At 47.8% G+C, this 22,402-nt stretch overlaps 1 protein-coding gene across 1 annotated transcript in view; it reads left to right on the forward strand.

Moving 5' to 3' along the window:
• Positions 1–22,402, forward strand: part of LOC139747586 (uncharacterized) — a 333,338-nt gene that overhangs the window by 135,875 nt on the left and 175,061 nt on the right. The window contains exon 46 of the mRNA XM_071660031.1: positions 1,829–1,980. Within this exon, the coding sequence (XP_071516132.1) occupies positions 1,829–1,980 (152 nt within the window). The remainder of the gene's footprint in view (positions 1–1,828; positions 1,981–22,402) is intronic.

Here is a 22,402-nt window from a genome sequence, read left to right on the forward strand (position 1 = left end):
TGTCGACATGTCTTTGGTTTACGGTCGACCTGTTTTTGGTTTACAGTCAGTCTGTTTTGGTTTACCGTCGACCTATCTTGGCTCGCCCTCGGAGCTGCAGTAAACAGATCCATCCCCACATCTGCAGTAATCATCACCCACGCCCACAGCAGTCATCACCATGCCCACAGCATTCATCACCACGCCCACACCATTCATCATCACACCCACACCATTCATCACCACGCCCACCACACTTTCTGCAGCTGTGTGCAGCCGCAGATGTGTGTCTTCACCTCAGCATATTCGATGGATTTGGCGCGCAAGTGTTCAACACCTGAAAAGAAGCCTTGCACGCTTTCCCCACAGCCCAGTTCCCCAGACTGTCATAACCCCCCCTGACAACACTGTTAGAGAGAGAGGGGGTGGGGTGGGGGGGACCGAGGCTTTTAGAAGTATTTCTCATGTGCCAGTATGCAAATGAGTTTTATCTTGTGTATTATTTGTTCATATTCTATTTCTGGCGGTGCGTTAAGCCATGACATCTGTGGTCGGACACCTGTAGAGCAACAGGTGTTTAACCTGTGTTGTGACACGCTTCACCTTCGTTACTGTGGTCCACACATGTGCTGCGGGTGGGGACGGGGGTTGGGGGCGACGACGCCAGGGTTGATGAAGGAAACGTACAGAGTAACACTTGCTGATGACATCATTCCACCCTGCAAGGGAGGCTGTAAATCACAGTCTGTCTAACTGTCTGTCTGTTGTGTGAGATCCACCAGTGCTAAACCTGGCATGGCAAACAGCTTGCTGTATATAACGACCCCTTACCCTGGGTTTTGGCTCTCGTTTCGCCCTCTTCCTGTTGTGAATGGGACTCGACGCATTCCCCACGAAGCTTTAGGAAAAAAAAACTAATATTGAACTTCGCTTCTTCGATCAGGTGACCCCAGAATGTTTATGCTTCGCGTAGACTCGCGCACACACACACACACACACACACACACACACACACACACACACACAACGCAGGTATTTCCGAGGAACGTCTGTCCGCTTCTCAAGGCTCGGCGTCTCGCACAAAGGTACACCTACAGAGCTCAGATGTTTTCCGTATTTCCAGTCATAAATGATCAAGACTCACGTCAGAGTTCACACTGTAGCAGATCACTCAAGCACCGTCCGGTATCGGAGGAATATGCTAATTTATTTGAAACTAAACTAAATCGCTCATGCCTGACAAATCTGCTTTGATTTCTTTAGTCTGATTTTGAAACTAAACTAAATCGCTCATGCCTGACAAATCTGCTTTGATTTCTTTAGTCTGATAAACGTAAAGCAGTTGATGTCATCCACTTAGATTTTCAGAAAACATTCGAAAGAGTTTTTAGCATGTGGAAGTCACACGGTCTAGAGGGATTGGAATTGGAAATTGGCCGACTTAGACTTGAACATTTCTTAAGAGTTGTCTCAAGCACAGATTTGTTGTCGTCTTTTTGTTTACATGGTTCTCGTACGTCCTGGCTGCATTAACTTCTTCAACACTCGATATTCAGCTTTGCAGTCGACATGGCCATGATCGACCCCCTCACTTTGGCCGTGTTGGGTCGATCGCTTAAGACAATGTCTTGCAGCTCATCTATTCCATCACTGTATAACTTATAATTAATCAATTTATGAGATTTTTTAAGTCTTCACTAGTTTCCATAACTAGTCATTTATACAATTCATAAGTAATTTGGAATTATATAACCTTTGATATATATATATATATATATATATATATATATATATATATATATATATATATATATATATATATATATATATAAACGTCTTTTTAACGCAGTTGCTGGAGGAGGAAGCTGAGGACTTCGAGGAGGAGGTGGAGGAACTGAGGAGCATGGCTGAGGTCGTCTTCCAGTACCTGCACACGGTGAGCGCCGTCGCCTACGCCACGGCCAAGGAGTATCTGGAGAGGGTGACGAGGCGACAACCCCAGTGAGTACCCTTCACTTGCCTCATGTGTTGTAGGTGGGCGTCTTTCTCACCCTCCCTCCCTCACACACACACACACTCACTCACTTGTGCTTCGCTCCTCTCACTATCTTTGCCGGATAAGAGAGTTCTTTATATATATATATATATATATATATATATATATATATATATATATATATATATATATATATATATATATATATGTATATATATATATATATATATATATATATATATATATATATATATATATATATATATATATATATATTAGAGATAGTGAATGTGTTAGGAATAAGCTGCTAAGTGCAATATTCCTGCAGAATCGTGTCGGAGGCTTCCCTCCTGACATCCTCATAGATTGGTGAGGAAGCTCTGTGTGTGTGTGTGTGAGTTGCGAGTGTCCTCCTGGTATACTCTGCCTCACAAAGCAAGCATACTACTGGTATACTATCCCTCATAAAGTGTATACAAGTATTGTCTCCCTCATAGATTTAGTTTACTTCCAGGATACTTCCTCATAAAGCATATTACCGGTATACTCTCCCTCGTAAGTAAGGATACTACCAGTATACTGTTACCAGTTCGGTGGTGGGTCCTAACTGTTGGGAGACAGTGTTACGAGATGAACAATAATCAGCAATGAAATTACCAGGTAGCTTTAAAATTTACCCATATGCCGGGAGGACTGAGGGTCGAGAATCACCTACACCCCAGGTCAGACCCAGTAGCTAAGTGTACAGACTACCTAGGAGGTTTCGGGTGGGTGTAGCTAGGACTTGGCTAAGGTGTAGCTAGGTCCCAGCTGGGTGCAAGAGCCTTTATCAAGGCCCTGGGTCCGACTTGGTTTTGTATGTTTTATTACTGCATGCGTGCTGTCGTGTATTTTATTGTGATGTATTTTGTTTAGCGTCAGATGAGTGTATCGCAATGTATATTCTGACGCGAGGGTGTATTACAGTGCGCCCTAATGTATTGATTGTATTCTGACGTGCGGGTGTAACATGGTACATTTTGAAGGTGCGAGTTTATGGTAATATAATGTATTCTGCTACGTGGGTGTATCGTATCTCGTCAGACACAGGTTCGAGGCTTTACGGGACAGTGGCTTCAGTTTTCGTGTGACACCGGGGAGGATTGCAAGGAAGTGTTCCGAAGCTTCTCATGGGACAGCGGTTGGAGGGTTTACCTGGTAACGTTCCGGAGCTTCACGGGAGAGTCACCTGAGGCTTTATGGGTCAGAAAAGAGAGGGTTCACAAGCAAATGTTCCGAAGCTTCACGAAAAGATGGTGGGAGAGTTTTCCCGGTAGTGGTCTGGGGCTTTGTTGGAGCAGTGGCTCGAGGCCTTGTGAGACAGTGATGAGAGGGTTCTTGAGATAGTGTTCCGGAGCATCACGACATAATATTTCGAGGGTTCACGGATCAGTATTGATCCTGCAGAGGCCAGACGTACTGTATGGCCCCTCTCCATTACAAGTGAATTAGTCCCTGGGTTCAGGAAGGAAGCCTTGTGGTACCAGAGGGTCCATAACAAAAGCCATGTCTCGCCCGAGGAAGAGGACCAGTGTGGTGGAGCCCTGGTCAACTGGTCGATATCTCCAGATGGTTGATCCTGTGGACATGACAATGTCCACATCTCATCGGGTCTGCGGATCGATACTGATTACGCCACACTTTTCTTTCTCCACTTTTTTGGTCGCGAGGAATATTAGTAGCCAGAGAAATGGCGTTTCGTACCCTTTATTGTCCACCTCTGCACCACTTTCTTGACTTCGTGTTGCATCCTCCCGTACACTTCCCAATCACTGCACTGCTTCGCATATGACCACTTCGGTTGATAAGTTATTAATATTATTATTATTATTATTATTATTATTATTGTTGTTATTATTATTATTATTATTATTATTATTATTATTATTATTATTATTATCCTGGATAAGGAGGGCTAGTAACGACAGCGCTGTGAGCTGTCGTGTGTCACTCACACGTGGACCGCTGGCATTCATCCCGCAACCATACAGTCTATCTCCGTCTCCCACAACACTTGACAACACGATAACTCACACGACCCGTTTTTCGTCAACATGTGGATCCTGCGGTGAGCGGTACGCGTTAGGCCCACCTGTTATTGTAAATGAGTACTCTGGTCTCATACATATTTCCCATCCCTGCCGTTGTTGCCTCCCTGACTTACTGGAATATATATATTTTTACGATTACTCTCGGGCAAATTATTGCTTCTAAAATCGGTATATCGCGTGCGTCGTATGCAAATGAATCGGGTTAAATCCGTAGAGTTTTGGACGAGGGAAGAGGGGAAAAACAGCCATATCTTGAATATTCCCAGAAAGATCATCTCCTTTCCTTTGTTCTCGTCTTGATGTATGCAAAACCACAGCAAAGTATGAGGCATTAAGGCGAATATAAAGGTTGGTGGAGGTTCAAGACGTAGTGTAGCCAAAGGTCGGACATTGCGGGTTTATTCCGAGATCAATCTTGGGGCACGCGACCACGTCATTGGCTAGGTCTCTTGGCGCGCAGCGACCTCATTGGCTCAGAATAACCAGGTGGGCGTGGCTTCATCTGGTAAGCGGAGCTGATTGCGTTCGTGTTTGACGTCTATTTTCGGCGGCGGGCGCGCAGTTTTCCCGTTTTAATGGTTCTCTAATTGGGAGAACGGTCATTAGGGAAGCAATTTTCTAGGCGCACGATACAACAGGATGTCAGCTTTTCAAGCATGAGATACAGTGACCTTGGAGTAACACGGTACTGTACTCTGGAATGGGCTTGACCACGGCGTCTCGTATGAAGGTTAAGGCTGCATCTCATGCAGGACCATACCCAGGATTTGGTCAGGGCTGAGGGGAGTGATCTTGTAAAAGATAATGCTAAGCTCAAAGCAAAAATGAAATTTATAAGAACGTTTATCATGTGGAACATGGCGCTCTTATGAGCTTTAAGGATCTTAAATCACTCATTTTCTTCAGGTTCAAATAAAATGGATATAGTGGTGTCCAGGTATAGGTTTATGATGAAACCATCGACCAGTTTTGAGTGATTATAATAGATTTATGACATTTGATAACATAAAACAGGTGATATCTGTAATCAAGAGGGCCTAGTTCGATGAAACAAAGTAAAATGCTTTTATGGAAAAAGAAAATCTATATGTACCATACATGTCATTGTTTTGGGGAAGTGGTGAAGCTGACCCGGTTGTTCCATTGGTCACCAATATATATATCACTGACACGGGTAATATGCATACTTATTTACATTTTCCGTTTGTAAGGTCTAAAATGTTTGATATTAAAATGTATGATTTCTTCATATCAAGTTAATTGTATATTTTGTAGCTGAAAGGAGATGGGGTGATCGCCGCCTTCGCCGTTTTTCCCTTGCCCTTTCGACCCGCCCTAGATCATGCGTTGTATGAGGGATAAACTGTATTATGTAGTGATGCTCAGCGTCGCAGTGGAGCAATAGTGGAGGAAAACTGTAGTCATCGTCCTGATAACAACGGTTCGAACTTTTGAATGTGATGGCCTGGTTAGTCTTTGACCTACCTCTTAAGGGGTCGTGCCGTCGGTCTGCAAGGGTCGACCTAGGTTAGGAAGCATCTGGTGAGTTTTTATCAGTACCATGCAGTGGCAGACATGAGACGCGTTGTTGCTAGATGAGCGGTATCCTAACACTGACCTTAATTAAGTTGGCTGTATCGTTGTCTGTGATAGAACACTGCCCAATACATAATTCATGTGATTGAGTTATCCAATTATTATTCATTCGTCAAAGACCATCCAGTGAAGGATGATGGGCTATGATTTGCTTTGGTATACAGCTGCTGACGTTCGAGAAACTTGTTTTCCTACAAGTAACGATATATATATATATATATATATATATATATATATATATATATATATATATATATATATATATATATAAGGTTATTTAATGTATGTATGACTCATGGTGAGGTGCCTGAGGATTGGCGGAATGCGTGCATAGTGCCATTGTACAAAGGCAAAGGGGATAAGAGTGAGTGCTCAAATTACAGAGGTATAAGTTTGTTGAGTATTCCTGGTAAATTATATGGGAGGGTATTGATTGAGAGGGTGAAGGCATGTACAGAGCATCAGATTGGGGAAGAGCAGTGCGGTTTCAGAAGTGGTAGAGGATGTGTGGATCAGGTGTTTGCTTTGAAGAATGTATGTGAGAAATACTTAGAAAAGCAAATGGATTTGTATGTAGCATTTATGGATCTGGAGAAGGCATATGATAAGAGTTGATAGAGATGCTCTGTGGAAGGTATTAAGAATATATGGTGTGGGAGGCAAGTTGTTAGAAGCAGTGAAAAGTTTTTATCGAGGATGTAAGGCATGTGTACGTGTAGGAAGAGAGGAAAGTGATTGGTTCTCAGTGAATGTAGGTTTGCGGCAGGGGTGTGTGATGTCTCCATGGTTGTTTAATTTGTTTATGGATGGGGTTGTAAAGGAGGTAAATGCAAGAGTCCTGGAAAGAGGGGCAAGTATGAAGTCTGTTGGGGATGAGAGAGCTTGGGAAGTGAGTCAATTGTTGTTCGCTGATGATACAGCGCTGGTGGCTGATTCATGTGAGAAACTGCAGAAGCTGGTGACTGAGTTTGGTAAAGTGTGTGGAAGAAGAAAGTTGAGAGTAAATGTGAATAAGAGCAAGGTTATTAGGTACAGTAGGGGTGAGGGTCAAGTCAATTGGGAGGTGAGTTTGAATGGAGAAAAACTGGAGGAAGTGAAGTGTTTTAGATATCTGGGAGTGGATCTGTCAGCGGATGGAACCATGGAAGCGGAAGTGGATCATAGAGTGGGGGAGGGGGCGAAAATTTTGGGAGCCTTGAAAAATGTGTGGAAGTCGAGAACATTATCTCGGAAAGCAAAAATGGGTATGTTTGAGGGAATAGTGGTTCCAACAATGCTGTATGGTTGCGAGGCGTGGGCTATGGATAGAGATGTGCGCAGGAGGATGGATGTGCTGGAAATGAGATGTTTGAGGACAATGTGTGGTGTGAGGTGGTTTGATCGAGTAAGTAACGTAAGGGTAAGAGAGATGTGTGGAAATAAAAAGAGCGTGGTCGAGAGAGCAGAAGAGGGTGTTTTGAAATGGTTTGGGCACATGGAGAGAATGAGTGAGGAGAGATTGACCAAGAGGATATATGTGTCGGAGGTGGAGGGAACGAGGAGAAGAGGGAGACCAAATTGGAGGTGGAAAGATGGAGTGAAAAAGATTTTGTGTGATCGGGGCCTGAACATGCAGGAGGGTGAAAGGAGGGCAAGAAATAGAGTGAATTGGAGTCATGTGGTATACAGGGGTTGACGTGCTGTCAGTGGATTGAAGCAAGGCATGTGAAGCGTCTGGGGTAAACCATGGAAAGCTGTGTAGGTATGTATATTTGCGTGTCTGGACGTGTGTATGTACATGTGTATGGGGGGGGGGGGTTGGGCCATTTCTTTCGTCTGTTTCCTTGCGCTACCTCGCAAACGCGGGAGACAGCGACAAAGTATAAAAAAAAAAAAAAAAAAAATATATATATATATATATATATATATATATATATATATATATATATATATTGTCAGTTGCATATTCCCGAGATCTGTAATTTCCATTGAATATATGGCATGACTTATGTCACGCGTCTGTTATTGTTTTGAGATAGAGAAGCGTGTGAAGGTAGAAATAAGATTCTGTGAAGCTCTGACGTGTAGGATGGCCTTGGTGAATGCAATCCACAGTATTACTTAAGACTAACTGGCCTTAACCGGCGACGTGCTTGACGCCAAAATATTTTATGCTGTTTGTTTACCCTGCGGGAGCCAGCCATTCCAAACCTCGGGGACAGAAAGGAGTTGAATGAGGATTGCTTAAAGTTTTTTATCTGCCTAGATGGCTGTAGATTGAATATCTCGTGATGCTGGCGTTGGAATATTGTGAAGATGTGTGAAGGTGAGTTGATGCTCATGTCTGGTGAGTGGTGTTAGCGTCGCTCTATTATCTCTGGCAAGGTTATTCCATTGCATGTGTTTGTTGGAGCATCATTCACAGTGTTGCTTGAATGGCGGGATGTTTGGGGTTATGTAGCACTCACACCCTTACAAGGAAAACATTATGATTGCAAACACACACACACACACACACACACACACACACACACTCAAGCATACACCATGTGTAAATGACTTGCCTGGACTAGGTTTAAACCTGACTGTGTTTGCGGATGATACTAAGGTCATAAGGGAAGTAGAGAGCGATGAGGACTGCATTTGTTTACAAGGGGACGTTGACAAATTCTCAAGTTGGTGTGATGTATGGTCGATGAAATTCAGTTCGAGTGATTAGAATGAGACATACTGAGAGATGACTTCGATGCTGTTATTATCTAACAGGAATCTTTGTGAGAGAGTGACTTTGAGTCGATGTTACTGTGCACTGTACCAAACCCATCGCCAGAGCTGCACCTGAGGAGGTTCGTAATGGAGACAAAGAGTCTCTGCTGGGAAATATGAGCGTCGCAGTTAGGTTCACGGAGAAAGAACTATTCAGGAAAATATTTACGGCGTAAATTGAGCCAATAATGGACTATGCCTCTCAGATTTAGCCATCGCGCTCCAGGAAGCACAAAACATAAGGAAGGTAAAGAGAAAAGCGTCAACACTGGTACCAGAATTAGGAGAGCTGAGTTGCAGTGAGAGGTTAGAAGCCATGAATTTGCTAACCATGGAGGAGAGAGGAGTAAGGCGGGGGTGACATGATCACAACTTCGAAGGTTACTAGTAACTAGATTGATGGGGAGTCGACTGATGGGAACCGTTCTCCCAAAGATGCACAAGATGGAGAGCAGTCAGAAGTCATTGCATGAAATTATGCAAGAAACCTACTAGAAAATATGTTAGGAAGAACTTGCATTTTGCAAGAGTAGTGTGTGAATGGAATAAGCTGAATGATGACACTATGAATGCTACTAAAAGTTCCAAAAGCTGTACGATAGTTTCAAAAGTCGTACGATAGTTTAAGAGACCACCTCCAAGTACTCGTACTTTCCAACTAGGTGATTCCAGAAACAAACCCACACACACACACACACACACACACACATGTACAGTTGTACACACATACTGTGTGAGGTTAGCATTCCACAAGAATGGCATAATGAGCCATACGTTCACAGCAGACGACAGAAGGTTATTTTCACCGCTCCGTTCATTCTTCTCAACCGCCTAGTTCATTCTAGACCGCCAGAGAACTCTTCCCCACGGTAAACTATTCGCCTGAAATGTGTTGAGGGAAACTATTTATAGATTATTAATCTTTCTTTTAACTTAAAGCTTGAAGTTTAGCCTCATGGATACGACCTGTGAGCACAACCCATGAGCACTGCTATACAGTACTTTAGCACACCCATACACTTGACCACAGTGGTACGACCCTTGGGTAACGATGGCTCGGCCATTGACCTGACCTTTAAAGACCGGACCATCGTACCTAAATATCGTTCAGTCGTTCCGAAGGGTCGTACAGTCGTCTTGCTCAAGGATTTCATAGCCAAATACTTTAGTTTGGTGTATGTTGGATTTTGATTCACGTTTGCTGGCATGAGGGAAGCAGGTGTTGTGTCTTCACCCAGTCCCATGTCTGGCCAGACGACACCTAACCGTATAGCTCCCGCCAAAACTAAGGCGCCCGCCCGGCTCACGCGGCCCGTACTGTGACGGGGAGGAACCGTCAAATCAGAATTCTAGTTGTTTAAACGGCGTATTGGTGGCGCTGCACGAGCGACTTTGTTGGCGTTGTTTGTTGACGAGGGCTGGAGTGCAGCAAGGAGGATCTCCCCTCAGTGTTATTTATACACCGAGTTGGATGCGAATGATCACCTGATTGCATGAGAAGGGAAGTGAGAGTGGCCGTGCTGGGAGGGAAAGAGAGGGGTTGTCTTCCCCAGTGGCAGGGGCAAGGAGTGTACGGGGAGATATCGCCAACTTTCCCTCACGTTCTTACCTTGGCACCCTTGTCGTGTTTGTCGAGAGTGTTTCATTTCGTCCTCGCGGCTGGCAGCCTAACTCTACCCCCGAGACTCATGTAGCTTTGGGCCGTTCAGTGTTTGCTCTATGAAACTGCTTCATGAACCATTCGTACTGGTTTGATGTATTTCGCACGATATATAGTAATGTACACACCACCGTCTCCCGTGAGGTAACAAGATCGTCAAAACAGATAAGCTGCTCGTGTCGACAAATCCAAGGCCATTTGCCGGCCTTAGCTGCTCTTTCAGGTGACTCCAGCCAGATCCAGCCTCATAGATCTTTTTATATGGGGCGGTCGGCGCAGCTTTTTGGTCCAGGGGCGTGTGCTAGTCCCCTCCGCTGAGGGATTGGGACAGAACAACGTGACTGGCGTTGGGTGTGGCGGGTGTCGCGACTAGGCTGTTTAACACCCTGACCTTGTTTACCCGCTCGCTACCAGCAGAACTGTGAGGGTCTGTGTTGTGTTGTGATGGCTCAGGGGAGAGCAAACATTGACTCTCATCATGCAAGTTGGTGGGGGCTTCAGAGGGCGCCCACAGCACGCACCGGGGTCTGACCTACATAGCTCTTGACTTTATGGTGTGGCTCACTGGGGCGGCGGACGAGAGTTTGCCTGCTGTTTCCAGGCAGTGCTCTTGGGGGGGAAGCTTTAGGTACACATCGCACACCCTTCCAGAGTTTCTCTCCGCTGCAGGTTGGGGGAAGAGTGGCTCTTTACATAATCCCCGACTGTGTGGGGTTGTGAGATGAGTGATCGCTTCCTCCTCTTGTTTATCATGGAGTCATTTCTAAGTGTCGATCAGCTAAGTTGGTCGGGTTTGGTCTCGGTTATCGAAAGGCTGTCCGTCGGACATCCAGCTAAACTGTGCGAGGTGTAGGGAGGTGACCAGAGGAGGCCATGAGCCGGGGTAAACGTCGCCCGGCCTCACCCCTGACATTCAGTCGTCCCTCGGCATCACCGGCTTGGGCATGATTGGGGGGGAAGAGCATGTCCGCCCGGCCGGCAGTTGTATGGATGCACTACCCTGCCCGAGGTGTCATGTTGTAGTAGCCTCGTGTATGTCTTTAACCCGGTGATTAAGGCGGTTCGACCCTTGATCACAACGACACGACCCTTGAGCACCACGGTGCACCCCTTGAGTACTACACCTTTGGTCTTTGACCTGAACGTTGAAGGATCATGTCAAAGGCCAGGTCATCGTACTCAAGGGACCGTGCTTGATAGAAGGGAATGTCATCTGTGGTCTTAGGGTAGCAGGTCTTTTGACACCTGCAGTTGGCGGATTTGTAGCGAGGTTCGCTTATGCAAGACTTTCTTCCCATATGTGCTCTGTGGTGTGACAGCCTGGTCGCTCTCCTTACCTGGAGTGACCGGGGAACTCCAGCGGCAACGCGGTCACTCAGCTTATGTATGGAGAGAAGGGGTAGAACAGCAGTGACGCCCGGATCAATCAAGCTTCCGTGTTGGGGGGTGATGGGGAACTTGGTGTGACAATCCGGTCACTCAGCTCCCGCATGGAGTGACGGGGAACTCAGGCGGTTGATTTGAGTGTTCGTGCTTTGCAGTCTCCTTCCGAGAAGACACCATCAACGCCACAGACGGCTTCATGAAGCTCTGAGAGGTGACGGAGAGGCACCAACCGTCGTTGCAGAGACCGAAGATCTCACTGTGGTTTCTGATTCACCGTGAACATGAGAATGTGTAACTTGTGTTGCTCTATTATTTTCCAAGGGTTCTCTCTCTCTCTCTCTCTCTCTCTCTCTCTCTCTCTCTCTCTCTCTCTCTCTCTCTCTCTCTCTCTCTCTCTCTCTCTGAGGTAGCGAGGAGGGCCAGAGGAGGCAACAAGGAACACAAATACTGAAAGTGGGCTGGGGAGGGGGATGGTGAGGGGGAGAGGAGAGGATGGGGGGGAAGGGAGGGAGGGTGATTGAAGAGGAGAACTTGTGCATGTTGTGATCTGCAGGGAAGGAGTGGGGTTGGGGTGGGGGATGGAGGGAGAGGTTGGTGGTGGCGGTGAGGAGGGAGGCGATGGTGGGTGGTGCGTGGTGTGTTGTGTTATGTACAAAGTGTCGTGGGCAGCCTGGTGTTGGTCAGGTAATGCTGTTCACCGAGTGAAGTCTCGTGGCGGCGGGTCAACAGCTTGATCGATCAACGGAAGCCCTGGCCTGGCCTGGCCTGCCCCAGGCAGATTGCTGCCTCCGGTAATTTGGCCCGACCGGTTATTAGTGTATAATCTCACGTCTGCGGCTCCTGTCCGCCGCAGAGAGTAGACAGTGGCGCGATTGTGTGTTCCTCAGGCCGTATATGCACATCTCAAATCATCCAATACAGTTTGTATTCACTTCCATAACTAACGTTCTCATGATGATAATTAGATTGGGCTATTTTTCTTTTAATTGCACCTCGTTTTTTTTATCATTGTAACGTCGCCCTTGGGCGAACAGCGACACACATTTTCCAGTTATTTTCACGGAAAATATGCGTTAGTAGACCGGTGGCCGTCATTCATGGGTTGACCAAAATACCGCTTACGGTGAGGGTGGTAGTATGGGGGTGGTTTTGGCAGGCCAGCGTGTGACATCAGCCGCCGAAGTGGTCCTCCTCACCTGGGGTGTGTGGAGGCGGGGACGGGCGGGCGGCCATGGAGCGTCAGCTGGTGGAGCAGCTGGCTGCTGCTGTTGCTGCTGGGTCTGGGGCCTGCATGACTGCACGTAGGGAAAGTTGGAGTTTACCTGGTCCAGGCGCGTCCATCGCGCTCGTGTTTAACTGGTGTCTTAAGAAAGCCTACACACGTACGTGTGTTGTAATGTTATCATGTCCCCATAGCTTGTTTTTGACTGAGTAGGGAGAAACATTTCAGGCAGAGTAGGAGGAGTACAGTAAGTGGTATGGATACATGCGCTACAGGATAATTAGCATGCGGGATGAGACATTACATGTGGGTTCTGAGGGACCAGGAGTTAGGGTGTGGGGTAATGGCTGACCAGAGGATAAACCTCCACACCCACTTGATGGGTCAGGGAGGTGAGGGCTGACCAGGAGGAACCACGCACCGGCCTCCACACTCTCTTTGACGGGTCAGGAAGGAGTAGAGGTGAGGGCTGGCTCGGAGGTACGTACCCTCCCCGCCTTATTGGTGGGTCAGGGAGGCTTGGAGGGGAATGGGGTTGGGTGGGTGGGGGTGGTGAAGACAGAGCGGGAGGAGGTACCAACACGCTCTCCCGGCGGCTCATGAGGGCGCTGTGAGAGGTGAACATACCAGAGGCCATATACAGAACCCGATCACAACCAGTTCTTCGGTGAGGTTCACGGTATTATACCAATCAAGTTTCGAGCACGACGATACGAACACCCCCCCCCCTGAGCACAACTGTACGACCGACCCCTCGAACACGACGATACGATCCTTAGGGGCATGACGGCCCGGCCTTTAATTTTGACTCGTGAAGATGAGATCAGAAGACAGGCCTTCATCCCACCACTTGGCGTGTCTTACTAAAGCGTTAAGCAATGGTGCAACGGCTCACCAATATTATAAGGACCTCTGTTCTCTGGCTCTATATTTTAGCTTAACGTACCTGCTTACCATATATTACCATAGTCTATTTATTGAGGCATGACACAGTCGCTACTTCTGTACCACGAACGTGTTTACGCGTTGCCCAAGTCGTTTTTAGAAACTCGGAGGTGCTGTCCGCGAACTCTTGCGTTTACGTGCGTGACGTCATTAACGGCCGGTAGCTTTTAGCCCAATCGTGCAATATTTATTTTCGGAATATTATACGCCTCTTTTGTTCATCGATTAATTCTCTTGATTTACGAATTTTAATTTGTTCACCATTAGATACCTAGGGCGCCAGCACACTGGAGGAGGAACGATGAGAGATCTGTTATGATGGAACGTTTGGTTCAAATTTCGGGCCCGTGGTGAGCGGCTGGTGGCTGGCTGGCCAAGACAGATAAGGAGGTGACGCGGAAACCTCGGAATTCTTCCGCCGTCTTGCCCGGCAGACCAGCTGGCACTGATGGTGAAAGGGGAGAGGACACGGGTGATGGTTGATCATCCACCTCCTCTCTCTCTCTCTCTCTCTCTCTCTCTCTCTCTCTCTCTCTCTCTCTCTCTCTCTCTCTCTCTCTCTCTCTCTCTCTCTTTCTCTCTCTCTCTCTCCCCACATTTATTTGTCCCCGCTCTGTATTACTACTCGTCTCTTGCCACACCCCATTTCTTGCCCATTTCTTCGTTATCCCCCCCCCCCCCTTTTTTCCGTAGCGTTTCTCGCCACATATATTTCTTTATCTAAATGTCTGTCTGCTCCCCCATATAACTACTTACCTGCTTAACTCCTCACCGAGGCGAGTGATGTACGTATACATATCTACTTACTCGCCTGCTTACTGACCTTTTGCCTACGTACTTCCCTGTTCCCCTTCTTTTGCAACCGCCTATTCAACCGAAACCTGACCAACTTCCCTCCTTCGCCTACATACTTACGTAGTACTTCCCCCTCCTCTCTCTCCCGGCCTACTGGCGCCGGCTTACCAACGCCATCGTGAAGAAATACAAAAGTGTGCTCTTGAAATGACACAACAAGCAGACACCCATGCGAAGAAGACTTACAAACATAGAACCGGCAACAAGGACAGTGTAGACACCAAGAAAGAGAAACATTAATAACAGAAGGAACAGGCGTTTTGATAACGCCGATAATACAAAGGGGCAGACGTCGTCAAGTTAGAGAGATAAGAACCAATTATACGTAGCAACACACGCATACACACCTTCAGTAATGTTACCAGCAAAAGACACGCGACCATAAACGCACAAGAACACATAAGTAACGCTTTCCAGAAATGGTAACACAAGCAACACCTCCCAGTAACAGGAACACATGCATCACGGCCCAGCAACAGGAACACATGCATCATGTCCCAGCAACAGGAACACAAGAAACACCTCCTAGCGACAGGAACACATGCATCATGTCCCAGCAACAGGAACACATGCATCACGTCCCAGTAACAGGAACACATGCATCACGTCCCAGTAACAGGAACACATGCATCACGTCCCAGTAACAGGAACACATGCATCACGTCCCAGCAACAGGAACACATGCATCACGTCCCAGTAACAGGAACACATGCATCACGTCCCAGCAACAGGAACACATGCATCACGTCCCAGTAACAGGAACACATGCATCACGTCCCAGCAACAGGAACATATGCATCACGTCCCAGTAACAGGAACACATGCATCACGTCCCAGCAACAGGAACATATGCATCACGTCCCAGTAACAGGAACACATGCATCACGTCCCAGCAACAGGAACACATGCATCACGTCCCAGTAACAGGAACACATGCATCACGTCCCAGCAACAGGAACATATGCATCACGTCCCAGTAACAGGAACACATGCATCACGTCCCAGCAACACACATTCTCACAATACCCGTAAAGTCTGTCAATTGTGGTTCGTTTGACCCACCATTTGCCGTCGGCGCCCCAGCCAGATGGCCTCTAGCTGGTTACTACACAATATTTCATCTCCCGAGTGATGTTTTCTGGTACCACTGTTTACGTTCAACATGTATGCTGTCATATTTGCCTCAGTATGCTCAGAAAGTCCCGAAGGTACGATGGAACGACACCTTCCGTGGGTATGTTGGCCAGGTAGTCATACTCCTGGGTCGTACCGTCGTGCTCGAGGGTCGTATGGTGTGCCCAAGGGTGAGTTCAAGTGACTTCAAGAGTCAGCGACCATTAAATGGCCATTTAGACGTTGGTGGCAATTAGACGGAAACTGAACTGGAGGCAAAGGGTTTAATTCATCGCATTGGTTCGATGTCGCTGCGAGCCAAGAACCATAGGGTAGAAGGTTCCTCGTGTCTCGTAATCCCAGTGGGGGATGTCATCGAGGCGTCCGGCAGTTCGATGTCCTCCCCACTACGCACCCCCATTGCCTCTGAGGAGGCAAGACCGTACGTGGGGAGGAGGGTATGATGTGTGGTGGCTCAAGGGGAGAGAGAGAGAGAGAGAGAGAGAGAGAGAGAGAGAGTGTGTGTGTGTGTGCCACCGAGGGTAGGAGTCGAACCCCTTGGTGACACGGGAATCACTGTGGGCGAGGTCTCTCCCTGACCTTCAGACCTAGTTCATGTCATCATCATAACCTTGGCCAGAACAGCGCCCCGTGTGTGTGTCTGTCTCTCTCTGAATGGTTGTAGGTATATGTGTATGTTCAGCTGAACGTGTGTGTTTGTGTATACATATGATTTGATTTAAAATGTCCATGTGTATGTTAGTGTGTGTTTGTGTGTGTGTGCACATTATGGGAAGAGAGTTCTACACATGTGGGGCCTCATCCCCCTGTACATTTTGGGAAAACGAGTTGCACATTTGTGGGTCCCATTTCTTAATTTTTCTGTACGATCACACAGTTTTTTTGAGCTTCAGCTAATGTCATCACCGTTTACTTTTCTGTTGCACCCACCCGCCGGTCTGTTTCTGTTGCAGCCATCCTCTGCTCCGTTTCTGTGGTAGCCATCTACCGTTTCTGTTTCTGTTGCATCCCTCGGCCGGTCCGTTACTGTGGCAGAGTAACAGTTTGAATCTCTGTCGATGCGAGAGTTCCTCTTCACACACGTAGATTCTTGCAGTTTGTGTCTTGCGAGACGATAGCCACGGTAAGAATGAAAAGCGACGAAGCCCAAAGGTCTGATTTTTTCCCGAAACTTACTTTACTTGATGAGTTTTTTTTATATATGTGTGTTTCCTCTGGGCTGTAGTTGAGCGCATTTTTCTCCATTCCCTTTCTGAAAAAAATGGGCACGATATTTTCGTGCTTCTACTTCTCGATACCGACCCTTCCTCCAGTGGGCTGAAAGCATGCGTTATCAGGTTCAGTGTGAGTTGGTAGAGGGAGAATAGCGTCAGGACTTGTGGACCTTATAGATCCATCATGACCTTATCCCATTGATGTTAGGGTCCCTGCAAATCATCCCTTGTCAAATGACACGAGTTAACGAGTCGTCGTCATGTGTGTAATCATCTGTTTATGCTGCTTGGGACGGTAGGTCTGCCCTCGTCGCACCCCATCTCCTCTGTGTGTGTGTGTGTGTGTGTGTGTGTGTGTGTGTGTGTGTATGTAATTACAGATTTCTACTGTACGTGGAGGTTTTACACCCGTGGGGGCCCCAGTCTTTTGAACTTGTGTGTGTGTGTGTGTGTGTGTGTTTGTGTGCAGGCATGAGGGAGAGGCAAGGGAAGAGACGGGGAGGGGAAGAGTGGAAGAGGTAACTCGATAGGAGAGGAAAGTGGGATTTTTGTTGGGTCTTGAGTGAGAGGGGCTTTGGTCGTTGGCTCGGGAGGGAGTGGTCCTGGAAACACAGGGAGGGTCAGTTAAGGAGAAACCAGGAGCGTGGTTGTGTCGGGATGTTGTTGAGAGTGGTTGTAGGTTGTTATTGTTATAAGGCGGTTGTGACATGTTTTTTAAGTAGAGAGAGAGAGATTGTCAGTTGTGGTAGACCATTGCAAGGCTAGGGTGTGGTGGTGGGTGTTCTTAGCCAAACAGGGCCACACACCCGCGCCAGGGTGCGGCACGTGACGGCCCCCCCTTCACCGTCACACATTTGGCTCCCTCCCTGGCCGTCACATTTGTTGCCTACCTCCACGCCCGTCACATTGGCCTTTTGTTCAACGCGTTCGTGTTGGGCTGAGGACCGTCAGGGATCCCTCCCGTGTGATGACACTGGCGTAAAATAAAGTGAAAAGTTACACTGGTGGTGTTATGAGTCATGTTGGCCACGCCATCACATACTGGCCACACCATCATATACTGGCCACACCATCGTGTTACCCACACCATCATATACTGGCCACACCATCGTGTGTTACCCACACCATCACATACTGGCCACATCATATAACCCCCCACCATCTTATATTACCCCTCCCCCTCCCATCATCGACATCCAGGATGGAATCCACCCCAGACGGGGATGGCTTATCTCCTCGACTTGTTGCAGATAACGTCCAGCAACCCTACACCACCACGCACACCACTGCAGCCCCGCACACTCGGGTGTTTTCTGCACGTGTATTATAGATATTGATGAGGGGGGGGGGGGAAACACTCTGTGGTGATTGTGAGTTAGCGGGTGTGAGCAAGACACAATCCAGCATACGGTGTGGACACCTTCAGCAGGGGGTGGGTAATCCCAGGCTGTTCCCCCCCCAACACCCCCTCCCTCCCCCAGGAGGTCGGATGATGGGGCTGGGGTGGTGGTGTGAGGCTGCCAGCTGGAGGAGGGTGAGAGGCTGAACGGCCAGCTCTCTCTCTCTCTCTCTCTCTCTCTCTCTCTCTCTCTCTCTCTCTCTCTCTCTCTCTCTCTCTCTCTCTCTCTCTCTCTCTCTCCGTCTTCTATTTATTTATTTCCCTATCTCCCTCACCTGTCTATTAGCGTCGGTGGCAGGACCAGTATGTTCAGAGGAGGAAGGTAGCATTCATAAGGTATTCACCTGACCTGACCTGACCTAACCTTACCCAGGAAGGATGTCACGTGAAGGGTGAGCGAATGGTACTACTAGGGTCGTGCGACAGTGTTCAGGTCAGACGAGGTCACTGTTTGTTGCAGTCGTCTTGTTAAAGTGGGATAATCTTTACCATAAGGTCGTTCATAAATTTATGGAACGTGGTGAAGGAGTTGATTGATGGAATGTGTCCCCTCCCCATTCATCTCATTTTAAGGGTTATATAACCCAGGACCACTTTCTCAAGGGCCCCATGCAGCTTCAAGGCTGCGCTGTAATCAGTAGCAGGGAAAGCATGGGCTCCTCTTCAGTCCAAAGCTTTTAGACGAGACTTGTGCGACGATACAAGGGTCATTTTTCACTTGTGGCGTAAGTATGAGTTCCCGTAACGCCTCTCGTCTGTCTTCGTTTTCTTTTCCTCTGTACAGTGCTTCTGGCGTGAAATTATATAGTGTTCCATAGAGGTGTTTCTGTCGCCGCTCGAGCATAAGAGGGTTGGCAGCGAGTGTGGCATCGCTGCAAGAGCACGGAGAGGGTTAGCGTGGGGTCCACGCTGGACGCCCCTCCGTCCCGTCCCTTCCGACGTTACGAAACGAATCTGCTGCCTTTCACCTGACGAGGGTGAGGGGAGGGGGGAGGGGAAGGGTCTTGCATGGCGTTTACATACATTATCTTCCTGTGTGACACAACGCTTTGTTTACGGTCGACTGGCTCTGTATCCACAGATCCTCCGCAAGATGGAACAGAGGGAAAGATATAGGGATAGGGGCAACAGGAGGAGGGGCGACAGAGAATCTTTGAAGGGGACGTGAGAAAAGGGATACGAGGAGAGAGAGAGAGAGAGAGAGAGAGAGAGAGAGAGAGAGAGAGAGAGAGAGAGAGAGAGAGAGACGTGACAAGAGGTTGGTTGTGTCGGATGTCATGGAAGGTGAACAGGTGTGCCACAGAACCGTCCTCTAGTGCCCGGGTGCCCCCTGCTGGCTCTCATATCCTCACGCAGTAGATTTGGTGACCGGTACCGGAAGAGGTAGACGATATATATATATATATATATATATATATATATATATATATATATATATATATGTATATGTGTGTGTGTGTGTGTGTGTGTGTGCGTGTGTGTGTGTGTGTGCGTGTGTGTGTGTGTGTGTGTTGTTGGAAAGCTGTGCCAGATGAAATGTAGTTACTTGAGGCTTTGGCCGAGGGTGTATTTGAAGTGTGCAGGGAGGAAGAGGGCATTGGGGCTGGAGGGAAGTGTATTGAAGTATCCAGGAAGGGGGGGGGGATGGGGCTCCTGGTGAGGGAGCTGGGGTAGGGGGCAGGCCGGGGCAGGTGCCAGGTGTGGGCGCGGGCGTGCGTGAATTTCGGGCGTGGCGGCGGTGGTGTTGGTTGGTGGGCAGCTCAGTATAGCACTGGGATCCACCAGGGCATCATCGCCACCCCTCCACTCCGCTGCATGGCGCCCCCAGCCTCACCTGCTGCTGCTGCTGCTGCTGCTGCTGGTAGTACCGTCCACCGTCTGCGCCGCCGCCCAACTCCTCTCCTCACCGCCAGCGTCACGACTCCGGCAGGAGGACTGTTCCATCGTCGTGCCTGACCCCTCCAGGGAGGTCATCCCGGGCGACACAGGGCCGGTCTTGAGGGAGAACCCGTGCGGGTTTGTGTGCACCTCAGCTGAGTCGGAAGATCGTCTGACCCCAGCCGGAGGTCCCTCGCCACCTCAAGACTCCCCCCCCCCTTCCCCCCCGCTGGATATCGAACTGCGACCCGGAAGGCGTCTTGTCACCGAACCCACTCGATACTTTCCACCACAACTTCACGTCTCATACCCTGGGGGGGCGCGGCACTGTCCACTTCCCACCACCCCCCCTCACCACCCCCCCAGGTCACACCCACGCCAGCCAACCCGAGGTCCTCGAGCTGGACGCAGTCCTTCGGCAGCGACGAACGAGCGCATCGACCAATCGAACCCACGACGAAAGTTTCGACCGTGGTCATCTTGCCATCGTTCCACTGGTACTTTGACCACGCCCTCTGAACCCGGAGCTGGGATTGGTAGTCGCCCGCCGGAGAGCGTCCCCCTAACGCATGAGGACTAATGATAAAACAAGAAAAAAATAAATAAATAATATATATACATACAAAAACATACAACGACCCGGAAGGATTTTTAGAAAACGAGGTGATTTCGACCCCGGCACAAGTCATCGAAGAAAACGATTCTGTCCTTTAGCTTCCCTAGGAGGAATAAAGGAACATAGATCAAAGGCTATCAGTAACTGTCTGGTGAGGAGAGGGTGTTTGTAACGGCCGACATCGGAACAAGGAACAAGTACCCATCTGAGGCACGACAGGAGCCAATAAGAGAGAGAGATAGAGACTCGAGGAACACCCGCCCCCCCGTGGAGACGATTGTGTGGGACCGACTTGGAACCCAGAGTGAGTGCATGGTGCCTACTGACAGCCAGAGGGGATAGTGTGCTTATTTCTCTCAGCCACGAGAGGGAGGGAGACAAATACGTCGAATTTAATAAACTACCACCATGCGAAAAATAAGAGCCTTTTGTCCTCCCACGTGGAGTGGGGTGGAGGGGGGATGTCACTGTTGTGTTGTAGATCACGTATTTCACTGTTACGTGCTGGGTATATAACCCGTATTCTTCTCTGACGCGGTGGTTGTAGCCGTATTTCACTGAAGTGCTGAATATGACTCGAATACCACTGTAACCTAGTCAAATTACAAGAGATGTTTGTGCCTTCATGTCTCTCCTGTGCGAGGGGTGAATATAGCTTATTTCATTCCATTAAGTGGCAGTGCGCTTATTTCACTCCTTGTTCCGGTCCTTCACAAGGAGGATATTGCTTACTTACTGCTTCTCTGGGATTAGTACTTATTTCATGTCATTATTAGTGAAATAGCGCTTATTTCACTGCTTGAGAGAGATTTTACATTCACTTCTTTGGAAAGATGGCCCTTATTTCACTCGTGGGCGTGGGAAATCTAATACGTATTTCATGCTCAGGAAGTGAGTGTTGCTTATTTTCTAGTTAATTGCGAATAGAGCTTATTTAGACCACGCATTAGGGGGTTAGTGCTGAAATAGCTCTCCTTTGAGGGGATGAATGGCTTATTTGTGTCAGATACTTATTTCATTATTCATCAAGGTGCATTGCGCATTTAATGTTCAACTGGGCGAAATATTGCTTATTTTATTGTTTAGTAAGGAAAAGATTCGTATTTTTGGTGGAAAAATACTTATTCTGTTGTTCAGTAAGGAAAACCACGTATCACATTGTTCATTGAGGAAAAATACGTCTACAACCACTAATGAGGTCATGTGGGAATTTGCAGTGAGCTGTCAGAAGTGAGACAGTTAACTCCCTCTCCAGCGACAGGAAATGAGGCTCTAACTCCCGGGCTGTCGGTTGACGCCATGCACGCCTCCCCTCTCTCTCATATAATCTTTTATTTATTTCCCCTACAGCATCGCTCGTGAGAGGCTGGTGTGCCTTATTGCCCTCACTAAACCTTGCTTGAGAAACTTGCTAAGACAGTAGTAGTACACATATTCAATCTATGTCAGATTTACCTCAGTCTGTTGAGAATTTGAAATTTGAATCATCGTACATCTTGGTACGAGCGTCAGAGCTTCCTTGAAGCATTTTATTGCTTTTAAAGTAAATGATGATTATACTTAAGTGTATCTGTGTAAGTTACTTCATGATGTATTGTAGATATTTCTTAGTTGTGTGTAGTCGAATTCTGAACGTTCTTTGGGTATTAAAAGAGCCACAGGCTCAGCTGAGGTTAAGTTAATATAT

This window comes from Panulirus ornatus, chromosome 5 (genome assembly GCF_036320965.1).
Source record: "Panulirus ornatus isolate Po-2019 chromosome 5, ASM3632096v1, whole genome shotgun sequence".
Lineage (NCBI taxonomy): Eukaryota > Metazoa > Arthropoda > Malacostraca > Decapoda > Palinuridae > Panulirus > Panulirus ornatus.